This window comes from Emys orbicularis, chromosome 5 (assembly GCF_028017835.1).
Source record: "Emys orbicularis isolate rEmyOrb1 chromosome 5, rEmyOrb1.hap1, whole genome shotgun sequence".
Classification (NCBI taxonomy): Eukaryota; Metazoa; Chordata; order Testudines; family Emydidae; genus Emys; species Emys orbicularis.
Genome location: NC_088687.1, coordinates 58,678,103 through 58,703,850, shown reverse-complemented (window position 1 = coordinate 58,703,850; position 25,748 = coordinate 58,678,103). Strand labels below are relative to the sequence as shown.

Below are 25,748 nucleotides of genomic sequence, written 5' to 3'. Positions count from 1 at the left end.
CTGTGCTGAAAAGGAACACCTCACTTTCTAAAACTCCCATGAGGACTACATGAGTGTGATAAAGAAAAGTTCAAATGAACAACAAAAAATACACCCACAACCTTGACCAACTTGTACACTCTGTATGCAGCACTTACTTATTGACATGTCCAAGTTATAAAACCTACAGCAAGATGTCTGTAAATGATTAATTAAGGAATCTGAGCTGCAAAGAAGCTTACATCAAAGTACAAAACTGGGCTGATTTAAGAGAAATAGGCATCCTTTTGTTTGCCTTGTAAGTCCACATGGAACTAGTTTTCTACAGGAAATGTGCATTTTAAACATGTTTCCTAATGCTCTCAGCCTCCTGGGATTCATGTCCTCACATGAGTCGTTCAAGTCTTTCAAAGGATAATGCTTTAAGGTCAGATTTACTTTTATTACCTGTGGCTGACTATGGGGACTCATGACTAAAACTGAAGTTCCCTATCCTAGTTAATCTACTTTTGTATGAGTCTCAAACTTTAATGGATAAATAAAGCTTTGTTTCACTCTTCAGTCCGACATCCTGCAAGAGTCTATATTCTAAACTGTTGATTGCAAAAGAAGGAACTTTGATTACTTGAATATTATACATACCATCATAAACTTGTTTGTAGCACTGAGCATGCAGGTAATATGATTTTCATCTTTGTATTTGAAAGGTATCATGACAAAACCGATTGCTTCTGGAATAGCCAGTATAAAGGAGAGAATCCAAATGGAGAAAATTTCAATAGCAGTGATCATGGGGATACCAATTCCCTGAACACGACTCCAGGAGGCAACTGCTCTGTACCTAAAATAAAGAGATAAGCATGACATTCCAACCTATTTTCTTTATTAAGAGCTAGAGCTCTTGGGTTGTCTTAACATATCAGGGATGGTTCTAGATTCCTTAAACTCCCTCAGAGTGGCAGCCTTAGATCTGTGTTACCTATGTGATAACAGAGGACCCTACTCATCCAGGAAACCTACCACCCATAATGCCACCAGGAGCATTGTGGAACAGATCAGGAGGCTGGTGGTAGACAGCTGGATGCAAATATTTACATAGGGCAGCACTGTATCTGCAGGCAGTTAACTAATATTTTATACCCAGAGTAGGGTTGTCAATCTTCCTAGACTAAAATACTGAAAAAAAACCCAAAACAAAACCAATCACAAGCAGGAAAACATGTGTGTTTTGTTTACTCGGTTTAAAGTGCAATCTTCCATTTATTTTAAATGCTAAAAATACCGAATTTTATAGTATGGGGCAATTTCTAGCCTGGCCTCAGAATACAAATAGTAAGGGTGCTAGATAGTGCTATTGACAGCATATCAATTCAGTCTCAGTACCTACATCACTTTTCCTATGAGAAACTGAAGCACAGGGTAAGAAAGTCTGAAAATAAAATCCATGCTAAAAACAGTACACTTTTTTCCATAACGTTATCCATTTAAAAATAAAGAGGTTACCAGTACTTTTCAGAAACAGGCTGTGGTTCTCTGGCAGCAACAGTATATTGTCCCCCTGTAATAATCTAAAGTGGCCTGGTGGGCAGAATTCTTTAATCTATTCAGTTCCACTTTGCAAACTGTTTATGCTTAATTTGTTTGTTTATTTCCCCAAAATAGTAATAAATAAATATAGTATAGTAATTCCAGATGGGGAGGTATAGGTTTATCATACTGTCTGCTGAAGAAGTATTTTTTTGAAGTTTGGAAAACAAAATAGGAATCCTAGAAATACTGTCCAACTCCTTACACAATAGTTATGTACAATATGAATATGGGCCCACTGAAAAAGTAAAAATACCAATGGGAGATGTTGTTAGTCATTGTAGGGCCTGGTGGAAGTTCCATGTACAATCTCATTAATGTGATGGTGGACTTATGAATTCAGTCTCATACAGCAAGGATGTTTGGGAAATAGACTGAATCAATGGATGCAGGATTGGGCCCTTACTCTCAGAGGAAAACTATTGGATGGCAGGACTGTAGAATAATAGCAGAGAATATAAAAGTGGAAGGTGCAAAGTGCTCAGTTTTTCATCACTTTAATAGTATACAGACTAGAATATCTCTCTCTGGTGTATACTACAGGCTCATACAGCATACTTGCAAGACATGCTGGGGAAAGGCTCTTAGGCTACATCCTCACTACAGGGGGGGGGGTCGATTTAAGATACGCAAATTCAGCTACGCGAATAGCGTAGCTGAATTCGACGTATCAGATCCGACTTACCCTGTTGTGAGGACGGCGGCAAAATCGACTGCCGCGGCTCCCAGTCGACGGCGCTTACTCCCACCTCCGCTGGTGGAGTAAGCGCGTCGATTCGGGGATCGATTGTCGCGTCCTGACGAGACGTGATAAGTTGATCCCCAAGAGATCGATTTCTACCCGCCGATTCAGGCGGGTAGTGTAGACCTAGCCTTAGTCTTAAGTTATATAAGCTCTTCAAGATATTAAAACAACGAAGGCCATTTTAGACTTGCAGGGGGGAAAACAAAGGAAAAACTCAAAAAAACCTTATTTGAAATGTATTCCTATGCTCTGAGAATGCCCTAAGAGTTTAGGTGATTGCTCAGTCCCTGGAGGGCATATGAGACAAAGCTATAAGATCATCTAACTGAGCAAACTGTATTTGAATGATTTAGGAAATTACCCTCAGTAACAGAGCTGACTGAATAGCCAAAGAAATTTTGCCTTAATATTTATTCACTTTCAAAATCAAGTTGGTTTGATCATATCTTTGACCCTTTTCAGTGTTGCTTTGTGAAAAAATTTCAAGTGCTTGAATTTTATTAGCAGGAATATCCATAGAAGGATCATTTCAGCACATGTACATGAATATTAATAGAAACTGAACTTAGAATTGTATGTTTGTAAAATTCTCATTCAGTTACACAAGTCATGTGATATTATTTCAGTTCCCCAATTGGATTATATATATAACTAATACTGTGTGTAACTGTGAACTGCAAATTACAGTCAAATACACTATCTGAAGTTCGTGCTGTTAGTTACTCATGTAACTTTTGTAATTGAGTGAATTGCAAGTTGTGAACCTGATTCTCTACTTCCCTACACTTTGTGCAGTCATTTACACTTGTGCAAAGTAAACTATTATTCAGAATTGGTCATGTTTTACAACCTTTTTGCACAGCTGTAAATCACTATACAAGAGGGAGGGCAGTGGAGAATTGGGTCCTGCATATTCAGTTGTGATTTTTGCAGCTCACAATTCAAATGACTCATCAGACCAAGAATTATTTATTGAATTTGAATAATTTCAAATAAAGAATAAATGTAATAATTTGATTATCAGAATTTGTTGAATACATTTTCATACAGAAATTATATGGTCAGCTGTACTCAATTGGTACAAAGATAACTTCAGTAAAATAGTGTACTGTAATTTTACAAGTGTGTGTACTGTGAACTATTTAATACAAAGGATCTTTGTCTAGCCCCCAACGGCCTATAATTAGGAGTGTGAAAATGTTGCAGAGCTGGGTACCCCTGCATTGAGCCCAATAGTTTGTGTTTGGGTAAAGTATTTGCTCCAAAAAAAGCATCCCGTCTTGATTTGCAGACATCAGGAGATGGAGAATCCACCACTATCCTTGGCAGGTTGTTCCAATGGTTAATCACCCTCACTGTTAAAAATGCTTGCCTTATTTCTGATTGGAATTTGCCTCACTTCATCTTCCAGCCATTGGTTCTTATGCCTTCCTCCACTAGAATGAAGAGCACTTTAGTATCCGGTATTTTCTTCCAGCAGAGGTACTTATACACTGTAATCAAGTAATTCTCAATTTTCTGTTTGATAAACTGAACCGACAGAGGTTTTTAAGTGTCTCAGTGGAAGGCTTCCCCCCCAGGCTTTGAATTATTTTTGTGGGTTTTTCCTGCACCCTCTCCAATTTTTTGAAATGTGGACATCAGAACTGTATGCAGTATTCCCGTATCGGTCTCACCAATGCTGAATACAGAGGTAAAATCATCTATCTGCTCCTACTCACTACTCCCCTGTTTATATAGAGGTTAACAAACATTATGTAATCCCTATAGTAGTAAAGTACTACCATCCCCATTTTACAGAAGGGGAAACTAATGCAGAAAGGGGAAGTGATTTGACCAAGGACAAAGAACGAGTTATTGTCAGAATCAAATTTAGAGTACAAATAATCCCTTGCTTTCATTCCTATGCTAACTCCACTAAACCACACTGGTTCTCCTGCTATTGATCTGTTCTTTTTGGGAAGAGACTACAATGACTGCTCACTAGAAAAGCCAGCTCAGCTGCAGCCAGCTGGGTGGTGGCTGGGAGGATATTTATGGCGACCACTCAGTGCTGTGGTTTATTGGCATGATCTTACCCATCTTTATAGATACTGAAAACTGGGCTACCAGGTGAAAGCATATAACCTGGAGTGAGTTCCACACAGTACAGTATGCAACAAAGGCTAAATGAGACCTTACACATACGGGATAAGATCCTTACCTTTACCCTTCACCTTACAATCATTGTCTGGGACATGAGCAAGAGTAAAAAACTCAGTGGGAAAAAAAACCCCTTAGTGACCTAAGTTTTCCCAACATTAGGCAGTACTGTAGACATAGCCTTAGTCACAGTCAGGCACTGTTTAGAAAAGACTCAGACTGTAGTCATCACCATGAACCAGAGTTTAAAAATGCCTGACAGGGATTTGCAACAAATGTGCATTTCCTTTAAAGGGTAAACGGCTGGTGTGGCACTGTCTGTCAGCCTCTAAAAACCTTCTCCACATGTGAACAGCATTGTTCCCCTGGGCATAAACAGTTAAACCTTAGTACACCATCCATGCAGGCCAGTTTCTGCGTGGGCATGGGTAATGGGCAGGGTTTCATAATAGACAGATATAGTTAAAGGCAGGGACAATCCTTGCAAAAAGGAGCAAACTTAAGGTTCCTAAATCAGGGTTAACATCCACAAAAGATGATTAGAGGAGCAACAGTGACCAAAGATGTGGAACACTGGGTTTTTCTGATTAAGTTCTGCCATTTGAAGTCAAGGATGTATGTGTAATTGACACCAACTGTGGGGCTTGAGGCATAAAACAAAGCTGTTTTATTAATGACCATGTATAACTTTTCCAGATATTTAATTACCTATTTCTCTAGAGAAGTAGTAGTTAAAGCAGCAATGCTTTGTCTTGGCTTCCCTTTCAGATAGAATTTCGCTGGAGTTTGAATCAGTGTTCAGACTTCTTTTCCAGTAAGATCTCAGATTTATTTTGTATTTTAACAAGGCTTTTAATATGACAAAAGAGGTTGGAGGGTTTTTTTTTTTAGCTTGTTACCTATGAAAAATAAGAACGATTCTTGTTTTGGTAATTTACAGGGCTAATTGGTCATATTTTACTGGAATATATTCATTTAGCTTGCTATGTGGTTTCAACAATTCTAAAATTCTTTCTGCTGCTAACACTAATTTGGAAGTTCATAACAAACAACCCATGATCCGTTTTTACATATAAATTTGTTATTTTGAATGACAAAAGATGTCCAATCATCTTTGATAGCAAGATGATAATAGTTATCATGTTTATGAATACTGTTATTTTACTCCCAACCCATGTTTCTGTGCTTTGCACAATAAGACCAATTAATTTGGCAACAACAAATGAAACTTTTACTTATGTAACACATACTTATTTTGTTCTCTGCTTTACTTTCTCAAGTTCTAGTTGAAAATGTTGATAACTTTGATACACAATTTGTCCACAAATATAAGAAATGATGTTGTGTTAATGCACTGATGCCAAGCTTAAAGCAGCACTTCCAAAAACTATGTTGGCTTAGTTTTGCACCATGGAAAACAAGATGCACAATTAAAAAATTTACATAATTCACAATCAGCATGGGTAACTTAGTAGTATCTGTATCTGAAGTGGAACATAACATTGCGCTATTACCTCATATTTCTTTAACTGCACCCCAAAACTGAAAAACTCAAAACTCCATCCAAATACTGGGTCTGAGCACTGGAAAAATAATTTTATCTCCCAAAAGATGTGGGAATGATATTTGCCTCAGTGTAAAACTTTGAAGTAGAAATGTGAGATCGTGAGAGAGTGCTCTAAGGAACAGATCCTACATCAACAACATATGTGGAATGTATAGTTTATGGGATAAATTCTGACCAGTGCAATCCCACTGGGCCCTATGCTACTCTCACTAATACTGCAGTAAATTGGGAGTAACTCCATTGTAGTTAATTATCACATATATAATACTTTACAAACATTAACTAATTAATCACCAAAACAACTCTATGCTATTTCCATTGAAGTATAAAGCTAGTGTGGGATTAGAATCAGTACTGTAACTTCTCGCTTAACGTTGTAGTTATGTTCCTGAAAAATGCGACTTTAAGCGAAACGATGTTACGAGAATCCAATTTCCCCATAAGAATTAATGTAAATTGGGGGGTTAGGTTCCAGGGAAATTTTTTTCACCAGACAAAAGACTATATATATATATATATATATATATATATATATATATATATATACACACACACACACACACACACACACGGTATAAGTTTTAAACAAACAATTTAGTACTGTACACAGAAATGATGATTGTGAAGCTTGGTTGGGGTGGTGAAGTAAGAGGGTGGGATATTTTCCAGGGAATGCCTTACTGCTAAATCTAGCACTCGGCTGAGCCCTCAAGGGTTAACACATTGTTGTTAATGTAGCCTCATACTCTACAAGGCAGCACAAATGGAGGGAGGGGAGACAGCATGGCAGACAGACACACCCCCTGTGTGTGAGAGAGAGATGCGCATTACCCCTTTAAGTATGCTGACCCCACTCTAAGTACATTGCCTTTTTAAGTAGATCAGCAAGTTGAGCCCTGTCGTGTCCTCCCCCTGCTTTATGGAGATGGGGCAAGGGGGGGCAGGAGCAGGGGGGAGGGAGACACCCTGATATTAGCCCCCCTTTGCCCCCCCCCCGCACAGCAAGCAGGAGGCTCCCGGGAGCAGCTCCAAGGCAGAGGGCAGGAGCAGCATATGGCAGGTGGGGGAGGGGCAGCTGAACTGCCAGCAATTGATAGCCTGCTGGGTGGCTGCTGCACAGGGAACTTAGGGGAGACGGGAGCTGATAGGGGGGCTGCTGGTCCACCCTGGTTCCAAGCCCCCACCAGCTAGCTCCAACGGGCTGCTCTTTCTGCAAGCAGTGGACAAAGCAGGTGGCTGCCAAACAACGTTATAAGGGAGCATTGCACAACTTTAAACGAGCATGTTCTCTAATTGATCAGCAACGATGACTTTAAGTGAGGAGTTACTGTATCTTGTTAGTTCTCAAAACTTAACATTCCTCACAAGGGTATTGTTATCCCCATTTTATATGTTTTGCCAAGGATACATTATTTAGCACCTCACACTACTATAGTAAATATTTGCAGGGAATATGTTGGGGGCAAACAGACATGTAAGGTCAGATTCAAATTTCAGTTGCACCAGAGTAAATCTCAATTAACCCCAGTGAAATCAGGAACTGACCCAGAGAGGTTAATACCAAAATTTTCAAATGAGGGTGTCTAAAGTTAAATACTTACATAAAAGTGACCTGAGTTTCAGAGATGCACTCGGATCTCCCACTGACTTCAACATGTTTGAAAATCAGGCCCACTTTATTTAAGTCAATGGGACATCTACTGACATCAGTAGGAGCACTGGATGCTCTTTGAGTGCACCCCTAAAAATAAGGACACTTTTATTTAGGGACCTACATATGGATGTAGGTTCTTGATCTTAGGCATTCAGGTTTGAAAATTTGGGCATGAGTGATTTGTCCATGGCTACAAAGGAAGTAAGCGCCAGCCAGGATTAGAACACAGAGATTCTTTGGCCCCTGTGCTGTGCTTTTAGATCATTGCCTACAATGACTTGCGCCTAGAAAGCTTTTTGTCCTTTGAGTGAGGAAAAATAGGGATTTTAGTACATACATTTTCAAAAAAGACTAAAACTTGCCATACAACAAATCCTAACAGTAAAACTGAATCCTATATGTTTTTGAGAATATGAACAAGATGCACTGTTAAGATATGCACTTATACCTGTGGTATAAGGCTCTCAGTTCTAGAACAAGCACAAGTGAGAGGTCTCAAAGAAGAGTGTCCAACAAAAGGATGAGAGATACTATACCTGTCCACACTAAGGGCACAGAGATTGAGGACTGTGATGCCCACTGATGCCTTCTGTATAAAGGGGAGGAATTTGCAAAGAAACAGCCCGAAAGCAGAATCCTCAAATGGCCACCGCTGAGCATGAAGCTAAAGAAAGGACATAAGATAATCAGAAACTTTGAATGATAATGTAGACCGTGAATATGTAACAAACTGTAATCATGACCTATCTTCGGATCCAGCCCTAACAGCCCCAAATTCTTCATGTTTAAGCAATTCTCTTGGTAATGAATGAAACTGGGAGGTAATTCTGCTGCCGTAGAAACATGGAGGAATTAAGGAGAGTGTTTAAACATAAGCAGTGGAAGGATGTATTGATCCTCTCCAACTGAGGTAGTAACAGTTTCACTGTTAAAGGAGCCTTTCCTAAAATGCTTCAGCCACTGTTATGCACACAGAAAATCAAAGTCAACCCTACCCTGGCATCAGGGCCGGCTTTAGGACCTGCGGGGCCCGATTCGAATACCCGGCAGTGGTCCCGGTCCTCGGCGGCACTTTGGCGGCGGGGGGTCCGCTCTGCATCTTCCGTGGCACTGAAGGACCCCCCGCCGCTGAAATGCTGCTGAAGACCCAGAGCGGACCCCCACCGCTGAAGTGCCGCCAAAGAGCCGGAGCGGACCGCCGCCGGGTGAGTAAAAAAAATTTAAAATTTAAAAAGGCGCCTAAGGCGCGGGGTCCTCTTAGGCGGGGCCCGATTCCGGGGAATCGGTGGAATCGGCCTAAAGCCGGCCCTGCCTGGCATAAGCTGGACCAAACCCCATGTGTCTGCTTTCACCAGGGCTGAATTTGGCCCAGAGTCTAGCATTCAAGGCATGACTCACACCTCATAATGGGACACTTAAGAGCCTAATTCTCATTGTTGCACACAAACAGATTCTTATCATTGTAAATTTACCACTTGTGACAGTTTTGGATGCTGAATTATGAAACCTGTGGAAAGATTATTATTACATGTATACAATTTGTACCATGTTATATTTTAAAGGGCAGGCATCCCCCAGGTGGGCTGTGGTAGGTGACAATAGACAGGCAGTTGTAAGTGAGTATATGCATGAGTGGCAGCAGTTTGGACTAACATTTCTCTCCCCTAGGATGTATCAACATAACAAATGTGAATAAATTGATTCTTCTGCATAATTAGGGAACCAACAGTAATCTCCATCCCAGCTGTCAATTATGCTTTGAACAAGTAAAGATGCTTACAAAGCTTTGCTCCTTGTATTACTCACACTTTTTTTCACATCTATGAAATAGGTTATATAACTCAAAACCTTATATGTAAAATTGAAATACAATGCATCTGAGCCTGGGATGAGATTCTGTCAATGTCCTGAAGTCTGCATAACATCATTTTTTGAAGGAAGTACAGAATAATAACAATACGTTCATTTTTTTATTTATACCCAGTCTTACTGACCAAAGGCATGGAACATAGCGCATTTGCATGACACTCTGCAAGTGGTAATCACAAATGTCTTCCATTTGTTTCAGGGGAAGGTGGGAAGTAATACCCAGTTACTTTAGAAAGTTGGAGAGACTATGCTGAATTTCTCGTTGTGCATTACTTAATTAACAGCAATGATGGGCCCAACCAGCCTCCTTGGGTCCTAATCCTCTGAACATTTGAGGAAGTTCAGATCCAGATCTAGATCTTAATTATGTGGATGGCTGAATTAAACCCTGAAATTTGAATATCCCCAAGTTTCACCTCAGGAAAGAGTAGTCCCTGCACTTGTGCTTTTTTTCCTCTCTGCACACCAGCACCCAGGTCAGGCACAATCTGACCAAAAACCTTAAATCAGACCAGCCTTGTTCTAAACACTGGCCAATCACAGTGTGAAATGGTGCCGAATTAGAATTGATAATGAAACCACATGAGTTTCATGACATTTGGGTTTTGCTGTGTACATTTCCTACACATCTGCTAAGCACACACAATATTATTTTCAAATGTCAACGTAATAGCCTAGAGATACAACTGTGGCATTTCCAATCAAAAATTTGTGGTACGTCATATTCCGGCTGCCACTGAGCAAGGGCACAATGGTGAAAGGTGGGAGCAAGGAGTCATCCTTTTCCCTTGTACAGCTACACAAGAATCAGTTGGAATCGCGGTGCTTTTGCCTTTTGAATACAAAAGGAAAAGTGAGTGTTAGTGGGTCTGTACTCCATTATTGCTGCAGTAGGCTTAAAAGTCATGGAATAATCTTGTATATTAACTCTGCTACTAAGAAAGCTACAAGGTGAGGTCTTTGGTATAATGTCTCAAGGAGCCTCTCAAGATAAAATCACTCAGAGAAAAAAACTATATAACATCTTTTCTGATTGTGTTTGTAGAATTGGAATAGATCCGATTCTCTCCAATTCCCAGCAGAGCCTTTGGGCCTTTTTCTCCTCTTTCTTATGCTGGTTTTACCTCATTATAACTCAGTGGAATTACTCTGATTGCATTGGTACAAATGGTAGCAGAATGAGACTTCATCCCTGTAAACTGATACTGCCCATCTGTACAACAGCCCACCGTCTGAGTGCTAGCTTGAGTTTGCTTGTTTTTAGATTACAAAAATCTTGAGTTTATTTCCACAAATTCTCTTCCCCACCCCTTCCTTTCTATTTTCAGCCTGAAATCTGGGGAAAGAGAAGATCTTGGACACTTCCCAGCCAGCATCTTTCCTCACGTGAGCCCCAAACAGAACTCTGGTCACTGTGGAGGTCAGGGAACTTTTCCCAACCCTTATTGTTTATTACTGGACACCATAAAGGCATCTATTCCTGAAGTGCTTTTATACCGAGATTGGCTCCTCAGGTAAGTCTAATTCAGAGCTTTGACAATCAGATGGTCCATAAACATCTGTCCTCTTGTTTCCTGACTGAAGCCCAGACAAATGATTACTCTGTGGTATTAGTTGGTTTTCAGTCATTCGTCAGTGCATAATTGTTTGTTATGGGGTTTCTTGCACCTTCCTTTGAAGCATCTGGCTATGACAGGATCCTGGAATAAACTGGACAACAGGGTTTGATCTGTTATGGCAATTCCTATTGTTCTCAGCCAATTCCAAACATCTCTCCCCTACACTACTTTGTTGCTAAAGCTTTTTATCTTTGGAGATATTTTGAAAATCTGTCTCTTCTGTCTGTGCACTTTGGTTTCCAGGCCATCAATTCTTCTATCCACCTTGATTATATGGTTAGTAATTTGGACTTTAATTTTTTCAAGATTACATTCCAGAATCCACATATGATGTGGATGACCATCAATGTTGGTAAAGGGAAGGTGTATAGTAGCAGTTTTGAGCACAGGACTGAGAATCATGACTACTTAGTTCTATTCCCAGCTCTGCCCCTGACTGCTGTGTAAATAGGCAAGTCACTGCATGTCTCCGTGCCTCAGTTTACCGACCTTTAAAATAATGCTTACTTACCAGGTTTATTGTGCAATGTTTTCAATGTACTTTGAGTGCAAAAGCATTACTAATGTTATCAGTACTAAATAATTGAACCTATGGATTTGACCCTAAAGAGATTAAAATGAAGATTATCTTTGTAACTGGGCTAGTGCCAATGCTGTGCTGACTGTCAAGTTGGCCTAAATTCATTTGTCTAGGCTCCTGTTTTCTTTGGTGTCTGTGGCATTTAGTCCAATTCAAAAATGGAAGTTTCCATTATTCATTTTCATGTAATCCAATACAAATTGGTACAAAGTTGCTTGTTGTTTTGATATTGAATTTAATTAATTTTATTTTGCCCCTGCCGTTTTCATTTTTCCATGTTTTGCAGCTTGTTGTAGTAGCATTCTATAACTGCATTTTAGAAGCTGGATAACAAGTGGGCGGGGGAAGCTCAAAGTTTTGATAGTTGGAAGTTTTACTACCTGGGAAACGCAGGAGGCAGCTTAATATATTGGGATAAGCATATTATCTGAATGTTTTTTCTAATATAATAAGCAGTAAAATAGTTAATAATGTTGACAATCAATGTCGTTAGGTTTCAGAGTCAACACCCAGTTTATGTTTTGGGCTATCTGCCTACTTGAATAGACTCTACTGCTTTGGCAAATAGTAAGTTCATATTCTGAAAGTTATCTTTGCAGACATAAGCTTTTTTTCCAAATGAAAGCTTAGACTTTGGAGCACAATTCTGCAGCATGTGTGGGTGAATGCTGCACCAAATTCTGCAGCAGCAGAATTACAGAATAGACACTGGTAATAGCTCTGCATTGTGACATCCAAGGTAAATGCTCTTTTTCTCTCTATTAATGTGTTTCAATTGTTAAAAATTATTTAATCAAAATATGACAAATTATAAATATTCCTATGGGATCAGCAACATTTACGTCTGGTTTAATCTTACTTATAGTACAGGCTACTTATCTAGTATTTCTAAATTAAAATTCACAGCTTGTGGTTGTCAGAGCTACTGGGTGTAGAGTGGGAAAAGTTTGCATATCACAGCAAAATATTCAGTATTCATTGAATACTGAGCATTTAGGTATTCAACCTGTCCTTTAAGGATCAGCTCTGATCTGGCCCATTGAAATTTTGCCCCAGTCTACACCCATCTGCCACAGTCACTCAGAATACTCAGATTGCTTCTATTTATATTTTTTGGCACATAATAGTTTTTTTTTAAAAGTGCCCCTTCAAACATTTGAAAAAATCAGTGTGTGTGTGTGGAGCATCTGCTTTCCTTCATTTCAGGCCCACCTCCATGTTCTAATTGGATTACTCAGATTTTAACAGGAATATTTTGTTCCTTTAACTGTATATAAAATATGTAAATACTAGAGAGAGAGGGGGCCCCAGACCAAAATCCCAGGTCTCAGTACCCCTTATTTCTGGAGAGGTTTAGAATATAAGCTTGGTTTCACTTGCTATTATACTAAGGGCATGATTCTACAAGGCACTGAGCACTTCACCTTCCCCAGGAAATGCTCAGCACTTTCAGGTGTGATCTGTAAAGCAGTACACTTGTATTTAACCAAACCATAGCAGACAAAATGCTGTCAGCTTTCCAGTGGTTTCCCACTTTGATGAAAACATACACCCTACGTACCAACTTCTGATATCCTAACTAGGATTTGTGCTTGAACCATTGTAAATAATCATGAATGATAGGATGGAGTTTCACCAGCAAGTTATTGACCAGTTCCTCTGATTCTAGCTGAACTTATAGACTGTATTTAACAAACTACAAGCTCCAGTTTTGCAAAGGGATCATCATGTGCACAAGAAACACACTCTACCTACATTCCCATCTATTAAACAGGGAGGAGTGGAGTCTGGCTCCCACTCGTTATACTCCGAGTAACCCAATTAACTTCTTGATGACCACTTTAGTACAGCCAGCAAGAATCTATTCTATATGGACTGGCTGTACTCTAACAAATATTTGCCAGGTATATATTTGCTTTTTCTCAATAACTCTTCTCTTGGCTGAGGCCTTCAATTCATTTCAGAGGCCACAGAATAGCTGTCAGAGATGGAAGGGCCTAATCTGTAAGATTTCGATTTCCAATGCCCCACAAGATAATTGCCCAGCCAGTTACGGAAACGTGGCTCCAGCTGCCATGATCTAGATTTTGATTCCAGACTGTCAGTGTTTGGATCTGGGCCAAATAACTATTGCTTTCACTTCCTACTGCTGAAGGTAGGATTTGAAGTGGCACTGTCAAGGGGAAAGGCTTGGCATGCTGTTATCAATCCCCTTAGCCATCCAAACATTTATGTACCATTATAGTTAACATTTAAGAGTTAGTAGAAAGAAAGTCAGTTGTTCTTTTATTTGCACCATATATGGCCCCAGCATATTTCAAGCAATGGAAACGAATGTGCACTTTGTAGTGACTATCTGAAACTCTGCTACTACAAAGCAAATATTGGCATCAAAAAGAAAAGTCTTGTACTTGAAAAAGGTTCATTTAGTCACTGGTTTTCACAGTGAGACCCTGTCATAGTTGCAGCATGTACACTTCCTCCCGACACCCCAGGAATCTCTCCTTTCGCAAGATGAAAAGTATTTTATTCCTTTTGTTTCGTCCTTTCTATTTTTTCCTTAACTGAAGTAACACTAGTACTGAATCATTGTACGTCCCTTTTAAGTTGATTTTAATAAAAATCACTGGAATCAGAATTAATTTATTTCATTTTTCAGATTAATTTTACAATTATTTTGGTGGGTAGTTTCCATTATTATTCAGTCCTGCTTATGCATTCATTACTTTCCTTTGGATAAGGTGTCAGATTTTTCCTCTTCAAATATCTTTAGAATCAGTAGGTCTGATCCTGCTAGCACTTGCATTAGTTTTATACCACTACAAGTCCAATGGTCTCTACTTTCCCATTAGGGTACAAGTAACTCCTAAGAACTTTAGTAGGAGTTACTCATATCCTTTGCATGGGACTTTTGGACCCATTGATTTTAATGGAGTAACTTCTGATTTACATGGGCATGAGATAAAAATCGGACCCACTGGGCCTGATCTTCCATTGTCTTGCATGTTATATAGCCTGTGCAAAGTGGATGTATAAAGCTACCTAATGAAAATGGCACTCAAGGAACAAGACAGTGGAGAATCAGGCTCAGTATCCCTCCGGGTGTTCTGACTCTCCATAACACAGGCCACGTCTCCACTACAGGAACTATAGGGACACATCTACAGCACCACAGCTTTGCCAGTATAACCCACTAGCGTAGATGCAGCCTACCGCAACAGAAGGGATTTCCCTGTCACTGTTGGAACCCCACCTCCCTGAGCGATGGTAGCTAGGTCAATGGAAGAATTCTTTCATTGCTGGAGCTGCGTTTACACTGGGGTTATGACGGCGTAGCTACAGTGCTCAGGGGTGTGGATTTTTTATACCCTTGATCACCGTAGCTCTGTCGACCTAAGTTTTGAGGTCCACCGTCAAATGGATTCTGCTTCTGCAATACCATTAGTAAAGTCTCCAAGGTTTCAGGACAGGACACTTCCCAAAAGAAACATGTTTTCCCCTTGTGCGTTTCACAGCCACAGGGTAGTCTGTAATTCGACTTTGTGAGTCCACACTAACGGGGAAAGCGTCGACATTGGAAGCGGTGCACTGTGGGCAGCTATCCCACAGTTCCCGCAGTCCCCGCTGCCCATTGGAATTCTGGGTCGAGCCCCAAATGCCTTCTGGGTAAAAAAATGTGTCGAGGGTGCTTTTGGGCGCCTGTCGTCATCCGTCCGTCACTCCCGCCCTCCCTCCCTCCCTGAAAGCGCCGGCGGGAAATCAGTTCGCGCACTTTTCTGATTAGTGACAGCGCGGACGCCACAGCAGTGCGAGCATGGATCCCGCTGCGACCATCGCTGCAGTTGTGGCAGTTCTCAACGCCTCACAGCTTCTCATCCACCTTTACCAGAGGCAGCTGCAGAGAAATCAGGAGAGGAGGCTACGGCACCACCGTGAGGTCATGAAGTCGGAGAGTAGCTCCGAGCTCTCAGAAAACACGAGACCCAGCGCCCAGGACATCTCGGTGTCACTGGGTCTTGTGGATACTGTGGAACGGCGATTCTGGGCCCTGGAAACAAGCACGGACTGGTGGGACCGCATAGTGCTGCAGGTCTGGGATGAATCCCAGTGGCTGCGAAACTTTCGCATGCGGAAGGGGACTTTCCTCGAACTGTGTGAGTTGCTGTCCCCTGCCCTGAAGCGAAAGGACACCCGGATGCGAGCAGCCCTGACTGTCCAGAAGCGAGTGGCCATAGCCCTCTGGAAGCTTGCAACGCCAGACAGCTACCGGTCAGTCGCGAACCACTTTGGTGTGGGCAAGTCTACCGTGGGGGTTGCTGTCATGCAAGTAGCCAAGGCAATCGTCAAGGTACTGCTATCAAAGGTAGTGACCCTGGGAAACGTGGAGCTCATCATAGATGGCTTTGCCGAGATGGGATTCCCAAACTGCGGTGGGGCTATAGATGGGACTCACATCCCTATCCTGGGACCGGACCACCAGGCCAGCCAGTACATAAACAGAAAGGGATACTTTTCAATGGTGCTGCAAGCACTGGTGGACCATCGGGGACGTTTTACAAATATCAACGTTGGATGGCCTGGCAAGGTTCATGACGCTCGTGTTTTTAGGAACTCTGGTCTGTTTAGACGGCTGCAGGAAGGTCTTTACTTCCCGGACCACAAAATAAGCCTTGGGGATGTGGAGATGCCTACAGTGATCCTCGGGGACCCTGCATACCCGCTAATGCCCTGGCTCATGAAGCCCTACACTGGCGCACTGGACTCAGAGAAAGAACTCTTCAACTACCGGCTGAGCAAGTGCAGAATGGTGGTGGAGTGTGCTTTTGGCCGTCTCAAGGGGAGATGGAGAAGTTTACTCACTCGCTGTGATCTCAGCGAAACCAATATCCCCATTGTGATAGCTGCTTGCTGTGTGCTCCACAATCTGTGTGAGAGCAAGGGGGAGACCTTTATGGCGGGGTGGGAGGTTGAGGCAAATAGCCTGGCTGCTGATTACGCCCAGCCAGACAGCCGGGCGATTAGAAGATCCCAGCGGGACGCGCTGTGCATCAGGGAGGCTTTGAAAGCCAGGTTCCTGACTGAGCAGGGTCTCCAGTGACTGTTTAGTTTGTGGACACAGATGCTGAACCTGCCCCCGTTTCTTTACCCAGTTACTGTTGACTATCCTTCCAAGTTACATACCCCCTTCACCACCTTCCCAACAAATAAAATCTGTTCCGTTTTGTTAATGAACAACGTTCTCTTTCTTATTGTTTTCGCGGGAATGTTTTAAACCGGGGACGCAGACTGTGGCGGGGGGCGGGTTTAGTGTTCTGATGCAAATGATGCTTCTAAACTCCGGGAATGACAGGCTCCGCAGTGGTGGATTGGTTGTTTCAACGGAGCCTGCCAGCAGTCCTGGGCGGGACTGCGTGTATGTGTCGGCCAAGTGACTTTCTGGCAGGGGGCGGAGGGTTACAGACCCCCTGCTGCGTGGCTCTGTGATCCAGGATAAGGACCGCGGCATAAGATCTGTAACTGCCCTCCCCCGCCACAAAGTCACAGATCAACCCCCCCGCCCCCCAGAACATGAAAACCACCTCCCAGACTGACCAGGGTAACTGGTGACTGCACTGTATATGTGTCCTGATGCTGGACCTGCCCCCGCCTCTGTAGCCTGCTAAAGGTGACTGTCCTGTCCAATTAACAAACCCCTTCCCCCCCTTCAGACAGAATCTCCTCTAAAAGACAATCTTGGAAACAGTACTTAACAGAAACAGATGTTTTATTATGAACCGCACATGAAAAGGGGGGGGAGGAAACTTGGACGGGGGCTTGTGTGAGATGGGTAGGAAAGGACTTTTCAAACTTTGTGGAACGAGAGCCTTCTATTGCTGCAGCAGTCTGCAGGGGTTGACTAAAAGTTTTAACGGCCCTTGCCGCCCCTCCTTCTTTGGACTTTTGGTGAGGGGGGTGTGGGACTTGGTGGCGGGGGAGGGCGGTTAGAGATAGACTGCAGCGGGGCTCTGTCCTCCTGCCTCCGGTCTTGCAGAACATCCACTAGGCGCCGGAGCGTCTCCATTTGCTCCCTCATTAGTCCAAGCAGGGTTTGAGTAGCCTGCTGGTCTTCCTGGCGCCACCTCTCCTCCCGTTCCATGACTGCTCGGTGCATTTGTGACAAGTTCTCCCTCCACTGTGTCGTCTGGGCTGCCTGCGCTCGTGAGCAGTCCATAAGTTCATAGAACATGTCCTCACGCGTCTTCTTCTTCCTTCTCCTAATCTGCGCTAGCCTCTGGGAGTGTGATGCCAGGCTGGGTTGGGAGACAGTCGCAGATGTGTCTGTGGGAATGGGAAAAAGGGAGTGAATTCCTGAGACAGATAAATGAAGTTGCTAACAAAGAACATAGTCTTTCTCTGTGAACAACACCATGCACTGCACCTTTCACATGCGCACTCAGGACAAGGTCGAATTTTCGGCCCTCGCCTTCAGTGCCTGGGGTCTTGCAGTCGCGATCTGAGAAGCGTGGCAGGACACCTCTACTTTTGTTGCAGGAAAACATGGTAAGCCGTAGACTTGTGGCAGCTTAAAACTTTAATAGTAGCACTGGGCTCCTTTCGCACTGAAAGCAATGCCACTCTCTGCTGGCAGCAATCAGGGAAGCATGAGCTCTGCCCCTGTCCCACCACCTCGCGGCTGTCCCAGGGAAAGATCCCTGTATGCTGCCCCTCTGCCGCCTCCACCGCGTGGCTGTAAAGCAGTCCCAATACTAACATTCCCCTCCCTAATTTAAAGCAGGGCGTCATGTGCGACATCACGCTGATGAGGATCTCGGAGAGTGACAGGGGATGGATGCTTCGGGAGAGCATGCAGAAGCCAGGCCCGTATGCCGCCATGCTCTGCCGTGCTATGATCCCGGACTACTTGATAGAGTCATGGCGTGGGAACGTGTCTTACCACGGTGGACCTAACAAGATCGCCCTGCCACGGAACCTGATGCGCAGGCTTGAGCAGTACCTCCAGGAGAGCTATGCTGAGCTCTCCCAGGAGGACTCTCTGTCAATTCCCGGACATATTGACCGTATTTTGGTGTAACTGTACTGGAAGGGACTACAGAGTGGAGCGTCCTGTGGTTGCCTAATCATGAAAATCCGGACATTATTTGATTTTTTATACATAGTTGGGACTAAATAGTTGCCTAAGGCAAAGAAATCATGAACACCCAATTGCTGATATAGTTAATATTCCTGTTGTGTTATAAATAAAAGTTTCTATGTTTAAATGAGTGAATGAAAACCCCATTGTTAACAATATAAATATTCCAGTTATGTTAAAATTAAATGTTTAGATGTTTAAAGCACTCACTGCTTGATCCTTCCCCTGATTCGGTGTCTGGGGTAACGGATGGGGACGGTTGGTAGGGGATCTCGGTAAGGGTGATGAAGAGCTCCTGGCTGTCGGGGAAATCAGCGGTGCAAGCGCTGTCGACTGCCTCGTCCTCCTCATCTCCTTCCTCATCTTCCCCGTCCGCTAACATTTCCGACGAGGAACCGGCCGTGGACAATATCCCATCCTCAGAGTCCACGGTCAGTGGTGGGGTAGTGGTGGCGGCCGCACCTAGGATGGAATGCAGTGCCTCGTAGAAACGGGATGTGTGGGGCTGGGATCCGGAGCGTCCGTTTGCCTCTTTGGTTTTCTGGTAGCCTTGTCTCAGCTCCTTGATTTTCACGCGGCACTGCGTTGCATCCCGGCTGTATCCTCTCTCTGCCATGGCTTTAGAGATCTTCTCGTAGATCTTTGCATTCCTTCTTTTGTAGCGCAGCTCTGAAAGCACGGACTCATCGCCCCACACAGCGATGAGATCCAAGACTTCCCGATCAGTCCATGCTGGGGCCCTCTTTCTATTAGATTGCACGGCCATCTCTGCTGGAGAGCTCTGCATCATTGCAAGTGCTGCTGAGCTCGCCACGCTGTCCAAACAGAAAATGAGATTCAAACTGCCCAGACAGGAAAAGGAATTCAAATTTTCCCGGGGCTTTTCCTGTGTGGCTGGTCAGAGCATCCGAGCTCGAACTGCTGTCCAGAGCGTCAACAGAGTGGTGCACTGTGGGATAGCTCCCGGAGCTATTACCGTCGATTTCCATCCACACCTAGCCTAATTCGATATTGCCATTTCGAATTTAGCGCTACTCCTCTCGTTTTCGAGGAGTACAGAAGTCGAATTTAAGAGAGCTCTATGTCGAACTAAATAGCTTCGTGGTGTGGACGGGTGCAGGGTTAATTCGATGTAACGGCGCTAAATTCGACATAAACTCCTAGTGTAGACCAGGCCTTAGAGAGAACAGAGTGTTGTCAACAACATATTTATACACTGAAATCAGAAACTGAGATTTCAAGGTTCTACTCTTGGTATTCAGAAAAATTGACCAACCAACCACAACTTCCAGAACATCCCCCTCTCTTCCTACAGCGACCTCTCCACACTGATTCTGGAGAATTGAAGCAAACAAAGCAGAAGTGTTGAGAACATTCCACTGGAATGATTTTTAAATGTCACCCAGTTGGTTTTACTTTGCTGTTCTTGCTATTTGTTAAGCACCATTAGTGTGCTAGCTGCTGTACAAAACACAGATAAAGATCCAGGCACGTAGTCCGGGTCCCAAGCAACTTACAGTCTAAGGGACATAATGTTATAGTCCTACATGTGTACATACCAATACATATGTCCATAGGAAAATCTTGACTCTAGAACCAAATACATGGGCTGCATTGGGTACTGCATTCCGGTATTTCTAAGAAAATTCTGGTATTTCTAGGAATGGCATGGGCCCTCCCCTGCCGGTGTGACCTCACACACATGGTACATGTAAGGTTACACCACATGGAGGATGCCATTTTTCAGAGCATGCCAACCTGGACCTGACAGCATGACCTTGTGTCCCCCCTGAAACTGAGCTCTGTTTAACAGAGGGTGTGTGCTTTTTATGTAGCACACCTTCCCCATATGCAGTGGAATTGAATAGGTTCCATGACCAAAGGACCCTTTGTTGCTGTGGAGGTGGGGCTGGATTTGCCGCTTAGTGAAGACATCTAGATGGAGCTTTGTTAGGCATTGTAGTCTCCAACAGCTGTACCTCTAGGACTGCAATCTGCTTGTCACAACTTGCTAATATGGCCCTCATTTTGAAAAAGTCTCAAAATCCTTGAAATGAACCATGCAACTTGAAGCAGAGCAATGTGACATTTTTTGCTTACAGCTCTGCTGTTTGTAGAGTAAAAGAAGATGATTTTGGCCCATATTTCCCTCCTGCCCAAAACTGGATGGAAGAGAACAAACTAATATAAAATATCGTTAGCTCTTCCAGAGCCACAGTCCTGGTGTACCCTCCCCCTGGTCTGTGAGATTATTGGGGGAGTATGGATGGGAGGCAGGGAGTTAGTCTGGGACCCAAGCTATCCCAAGCCTCAATATTGAAGATACCCAGCCAGCTGTGTGTTGGGACTCCCTCTACACATCTCTCTGGTCCTCCCCCAGCCACTTCTGGCTAGTATGCTATCATTGGTCATCTACCCTTATGTTTTATAGGTCAGTCGTTCTCAACCAGGGGCCCGGGGCCCCCTGGGGAGCTGTGAGCAGGTTTCAGGGGGGCCGCCCTTGTTAGACTTGCTGGGGCCAATGTTAGACTTGCTGGGGCCCAGGGCAGAAAGCCAAAGCCGCTTCACATGGGATTGAAGTCCGGGGCTCTGAGTCCCACCACCCGGGGCTGAAGCCGAACCCTGAGCAATGTAGCTTCACCGGGACTCCTGTGGCGTGGGGCCCCAGGCAATTGCCCTGCTTGCTACCCTGTATAGCCAGCCCTGGCTTTTATATGCAGAAAACCAGTTACTGTGGCACAGGTGGGCCCTGGAGTTTTCATAGCATGTTGGTGGGGGCCTGAGACAGGGCTGGCTCTAGCGTTTTTGCCGCCCCAAGCAGCAAAAAAAAAAAAAAAAAAGCCGCTTCATTCTACGGCAGCAGGTCCTTCGCTCTGAGAGGGAGTGACGGCCCTGTCGCCGAATTGCTGCCGAACGGCCAGATGTGCTGCCCCCCTCTTCATTGGCCGTCCCAGGCACCTGCTTGCTACGCTGGTGCGTGGAGCCGGCCTTGGCCTCAGAAAGAAAAAGGTTGAGAACCCGTTATAGGGGATCATGGAGTGTGGAGCTTCAAACAACACTAACTTTCCACAATGCATATTGCAGTCCTTTAGCAATTTGTTGTGGGGAGCATATTGTTAGTTTTGCTCCTCCCTCCTATTCGATTTTCTGCGAGGACAATGGGCTGCCTGTATTTTTTTGTGAGGGGTGAAAGGTCATGTGGAGAGGTAGTTAGTATCAGCAAAGCCATTTCATTTTCTCCCCTCTGCACTGTCCCATCACAGTTTTTTCTGCAGCTTTTACTCTCCTTTGTCCTGCTAAGCAGAGGTGGGAGTGAGCAACAGGGCCTCTGGCAATAATATCCTTGGATTCCTAGTTTTTTTCTTCCCACTTAGGCAGTGAGATGTAACTATGGATGGGGCTGTATGGGCCTGAAGCAGAAGGGTTACATTTCACAGAGATGCTGAAAGCTCAGATAACGAATGCCTGGTTCTGAAGCAAACAGCAGGTAAACGTTTTTGAGTTTGAGTTTGTCTTTAAAATCCTTGTACTATTATTTTACAAAGTCTGCCTAGTGGTAAAGCATTCCTTACAATTCTAGACATCTCCCTTGTGGTATTTTTATTGTTTACACAGTATGATTAGTTGCTCTTTTTATTTGGTCTGTGGTGTTGGCAAACGTCCTCTTCTTCTGAGGTGTACTGTACTTCAAGCTGTGCTGCTCTTCTTCAGAGGAATTATCTGTTAGGTATGCTTGTGTGCATGGTGGTTTGTTGAAAAGATTTTTTTCCCAATCCCTGGGCAAAGTGCCTCTTTTATTTTATTTCCAACTGTGTTGCCTGTTGTATGTTGCTAAAAGAGAGTGACAGTATTGCTAACGAACTACTGCAGAACTCGTGAACCCTGGATATGCGCAGTCAGAACACTCCCTTGTTATCTGTCTATTTCAGCTGATTGAAGAAGGAACAGAGAGAACATTCTAAAACATTCTTGTTATACCTAGGGCACCTAGCTACTACAGTGATCAATGCACTACAAATCCACAGACACCATATATTAGAAGAAAGGGCAGGGAGGAATTGGTTATGTGCTGGGTGAGGAGAAGTTACCTCTCAAGGGGTCTCGATACTGCCTACTAGGTACAGCTGTGAGTAAGAGGTGTTGCAGCTCTGCACCACCACAGGGGGAGCTCTGGTAAGGATTGTACCGCAGGAGGCAAAATCTCTTCCCCCAGCTCTTTGGAGTACAGTGCGAGGGTACATGTTGTACTTTCTTTTAGGTTACTATAGTCTGCTCCCACAGTGCAAATGGGGAAGACACAGGCTGGTCACTTGCTATTTACCAGAGGCGTGCCATTCACAATACTCAGCCTAATGCCACTCTACATGAACTGCTGAGGTTTGGATGCTGGTGTGACTAGAATATGAACCTACCAACAGAAAACCTCAGTCCATAAAAGATAACACCCTTTTGTTCAGCTTGAGCACTGGAGATATATATCAGCTCTCTGAATTGGGGTCATTGACTTCACCACCAGTAAAATGAATATGAAAAATGCCCTGTTAATCAGATTTAAAGAAGCAAGGAACAGAAGGGGCCAGTTTGGCCTCAGTTATTTGTATGTAACCTAATGGTCCAGAGAGTTAAAAACTATTAAATGTAAGGCAATGAGTCATACATCAACCTTATTTCCTAGGTTAGTTTTGAATGATTAGATCTTTGCTTTAAATATACATTAAAAACACACACAGAGTGGAAGGGGAGCTCATATAAAAATTGTAACTGAATGCTTTCCTGGGAAGCTAGGTTTCATTAGACTATTTAATTTATGTTTTAATAATAAATATTTATGAAGTCCTATTTCAACCCTCATCAAATATTACTCAGTCCTGAACACTGCCATATTTTACATCTTATGTTCACTGCTCCAGCAATTTTTTACAAAAAATAGTGATCAGTTTTATTATTCCCTTGCTGGAGACAAGTAACTCTCATGGACTTGTAGGCATCAGGATCCCTGGGGGGGGTGGGTGTGGGTGTGGAGATTTGGGCCCAAGCAGTGTAAACACAATAGAAATTTGATTACAAACAAAACTAAAAGTTGTCTTAAGACCAATGTTTCAGTCTGTTCGGGCTCAGGCCAACTTCAAAGGTCATTAGTGAATATTGCTAATGTCTAGAACATTTTTGTAAATCCTTAGGGGGAAGCAGTCATGAGGAAAAGAGGTTATAGGGTAATAGTAGTTGGAGACAAAAAAAGTCCTAGAAGATATTTGAGTCCATCTTTCTGCCAAGGCAGGTTTAGAAAATAACTTAAACATAAAGGACCAGATCCTCAGCTGATATATGGCTCTACTATGTCTGTTTGCAGTATTGCTTCACATTTAATTAATTCAAACTGCGTATTACAGGAAGGATCTCAATTGGTAATATAGTGGTGGACTCTTCAAGAAGATATAAAGGTTCAGATTGTGAGAGTAAATCCAGTAATTTATTTCCTGGAGACCACTTTCTAGCATTTTGATTAGGTTTATGGAAAAATATATCCAAGTTCTGAATATATTCTTCACTTTTTATGATCGTGTATGACTGACAATTAGTAGATTTGCTGCATTTGAAATTTGCTGCATTTGAGATTTGCTGCATTTTATGACTATAATACATTTAGGTTAATTTATATTTTCATGATTGCATATACGTTATAAATGCAAACAAATGCAAATACAAAGAAACACAAAACAAACAGATTTTGATACAGCAAACAATAATGGAATAACCTGCCCATAAAGGAAGCTTATTCTTAGGCCCAGTCAGTTAGTGTATGGTTTATGCCTTGAATCATGAAGGTTTCTATCTCTTATACATTTTTATCCTATGTTACCTAACTGTGGAAGTCTTATTATCCAGATAAATGTTTGCACTCTCTGATGTCCATGGCAGTTTGCCTGACTAAATGGTGCAGGATCAGATCTATAACTTACAAAACATTTGAAATCATTTATACATAAAAGATTGTGTTATATTAATTAGTAATAGAAGCAATTAATACTATCTACAGCAGAAAACTGTTCTGGCCCCTCCAACTCAAACTGGTCTGGCTTTGCTGAAGTTTATATGGCTCAGCATGAAGCTGACCTCTGAAATATAGACCCTTAAAATTTAGTTCAAAACTGACTGCAGAAAACCTTGAAACTGGTGTTTGACCCGCAAGGAAGAAAGCAAACTCTCTGTGTCTTTGAATTCTGATTTTTTCATGAAAAACCAGTCACATTCATTTCCAAATTCCAGTAGTATTTTCAGCAAGGTCCCAAAGAAGATGTCATGAGTTGCAGCTGTCAGAATGCTGTTAAATGCTGCTGTGGATTTAGGATTCCTATATGTCCTAAAGATGGAGCGTATTTTAAACTAAATTATAAAGTAGAACATTATTTTAAAAAGTATTTACTATTTAAAAACAACTCTTCCTTTGACTAGTAATATCACCATGTTTTTTTTTAAGTCATGGAATGGTTTATATTAAAAATGTGCTATAATAGCATTAACATTTGTTAGGGGAATTGCCAAGGTGCTCAGTTCTAATAAACGCTTGTCAGTCAACTCACAGTATACTTCAGGGATGTAAGTATATAATATATTATATTTCAAAAACTTATTCAGGTTGCAAAGTCAAGTACTCAAAAATTAAGAAATGGGAGAATTAACTTTAATGCAACTTTAATTCTGCTCCCTGTGTGTATGAATTGAACACAAATTGAAATCCTAGCCCCAGAGAAGTAAATGGCAAAACTCCCACTGACTTCAATGGGGCCAGGATTTCAACTACAGTCTTTAATTACATGATTATATACTATTTTTTCCACAGTGCCAAAAGGGTATTTTGATAGGGTGAGCTAGG

The 25,748-nt window shown here is 42.7% G+C and overlaps 1 protein-coding gene across 2 annotated transcripts in view; it reads right to left on the bottom strand.

The window, feature by feature from the left end:
* EDNRA (endothelin receptor type A) overlaps window positions 1-25,748 on the bottom strand; it is a 38,452-nt gene that overhangs the window by 7,670 nt on the left and 5,034 nt on the right. The window contains exons 2-3 of one of the 2 annotated variants that reach the window (XM_065405074.1): window positions 8,211-8,338; window positions 622-820 (exon numbers count right to left, since the gene is read on the bottom strand). The exons of the other annotated variant lie outside the window; for it this stretch is intronic. Coding sequence (XP_065261146.1) covers window positions 622-820; window positions 8,211-8,338 — 327 coding nt within the window. The remainder of the gene's footprint in view (window positions 1-621; window positions 821-8,210; window positions 8,339-25,748) is intronic. 2 annotated transcript variants of the gene reach the window in all.